Genomic DNA, 910 nt, shown 5'->3' with positions numbered 1-910 from the left:
GTAGCGGCAGATCTCCCCAATGTACTGCACAATCTGGGAGGGATGGAGAGGAAAGACTGACTAGGACCCCTCTTCCAGGCCCCGGGATGTTTGGGGTTTCTTTAGGACAGGTTGGAATGGCACAACATGCCATTCCCCTAAAGGAGCTGCAGGGGTAAAACCCAGGAGTCCTACTAGCTTGTCCAGTGCTTGTCCTTCCTTGGTTAACCCACTCCTCCAGTCTGTGAAACCTATCTGAGACCTCCTGGTTAATGCTGGAGCATGGGAAGGGTTTGGACACATGGAGTTACCACCCCAGGTGGGAAAGATACAGCCCCACCACCTTGGAAGGCGGTTTGGGATGGACAGGCAGAACTGGTCCAGGCTTCCCCCTCTTCCAGCAGCTGGGCTCTCCCCAGCAGGGCACAGATTCCCAGCCTCCACTCCCCAGTCCCAGCTGGCCCCTTGCCTCACAGCCTCACCGTGCAGTTGTATTTCACGCAGTCCTCCCAAAAGTGTGAGGCCGAGAACTTCTTGCGGATGACAATCGTCATGCCCTGCAGCAGGCACTGGCCGACCCCCACGATGTTCCCTGTGGATAGGCAGCCAGGGGAGCCCTCAGTCCCCAGACACCTCCAGCCCAGCCTGCTCAGGGAGAGGGCTGGCAGGGCAAGGTGGAGGCCACGCACTGGCTCACTACAGGTGAATGTTCACCTAACCAAAGCCCCCAGGGCCACAGGCAACAGCGGGGAGACATGTGGCAGCGAGATCGGGGGCAGTGCTTTGCACCTAGATGTCCCAGCATGTCTCAGCCAGCCAAGTGGGCACCGCTTCCCCTTCCCCCTGACTTTCCACATGGAGCAGCAATAAGGGGCAGCTATTCCAAAGCCAGGCTAGGAGCTGGGATAAACCGCCCCCCCCCCCCCACCCC

General features: G+C 59.5%; 1 protein-coding gene across 1 annotated transcript in view; it reads right to left on the bottom strand.

Annotated features, from left to right (window-relative positions):
* Nucleotides 1-910, bottom strand: part of SLC27A4 (solute carrier family 27 member 4) — a 15,218-nt gene that overhangs the window by 9,721 nt on the left and 4,587 nt on the right. Inside the window, exons 6-7 of the mRNA XM_035889926.1 lie at nucleotides 462-571; nucleotides 1-33 (exon numbers count right to left, since the gene is read on the bottom strand). The exon at nucleotides 1-33 is cut by the window's left edge and continues 189 nt beyond it. Coding sequence (XP_035745819.1) covers nucleotides 1-33; nucleotides 462-571 — 143 coding nt within the window. The remainder of the gene's footprint in view (nucleotides 34-461; nucleotides 572-910) is intronic.

Source organism: Egretta garzetta, unplaced genomic scaffold (genome assembly GCF_000687185.1).
Source record: "Egretta garzetta isolate BGI_Z169 unplaced genomic scaffold, ASM68718v1 scaffold190, whole genome shotgun sequence".
Classification (NCBI taxonomy): Eukaryota; Metazoa; Chordata; class Aves; order Pelecaniformes; family Ardeidae; genus Egretta; species Egretta garzetta.
The sequence above is the reverse complement of the archived record's forward strand: the minus strand, read 5'-3'. Positions and strand labels throughout refer to the sequence as shown.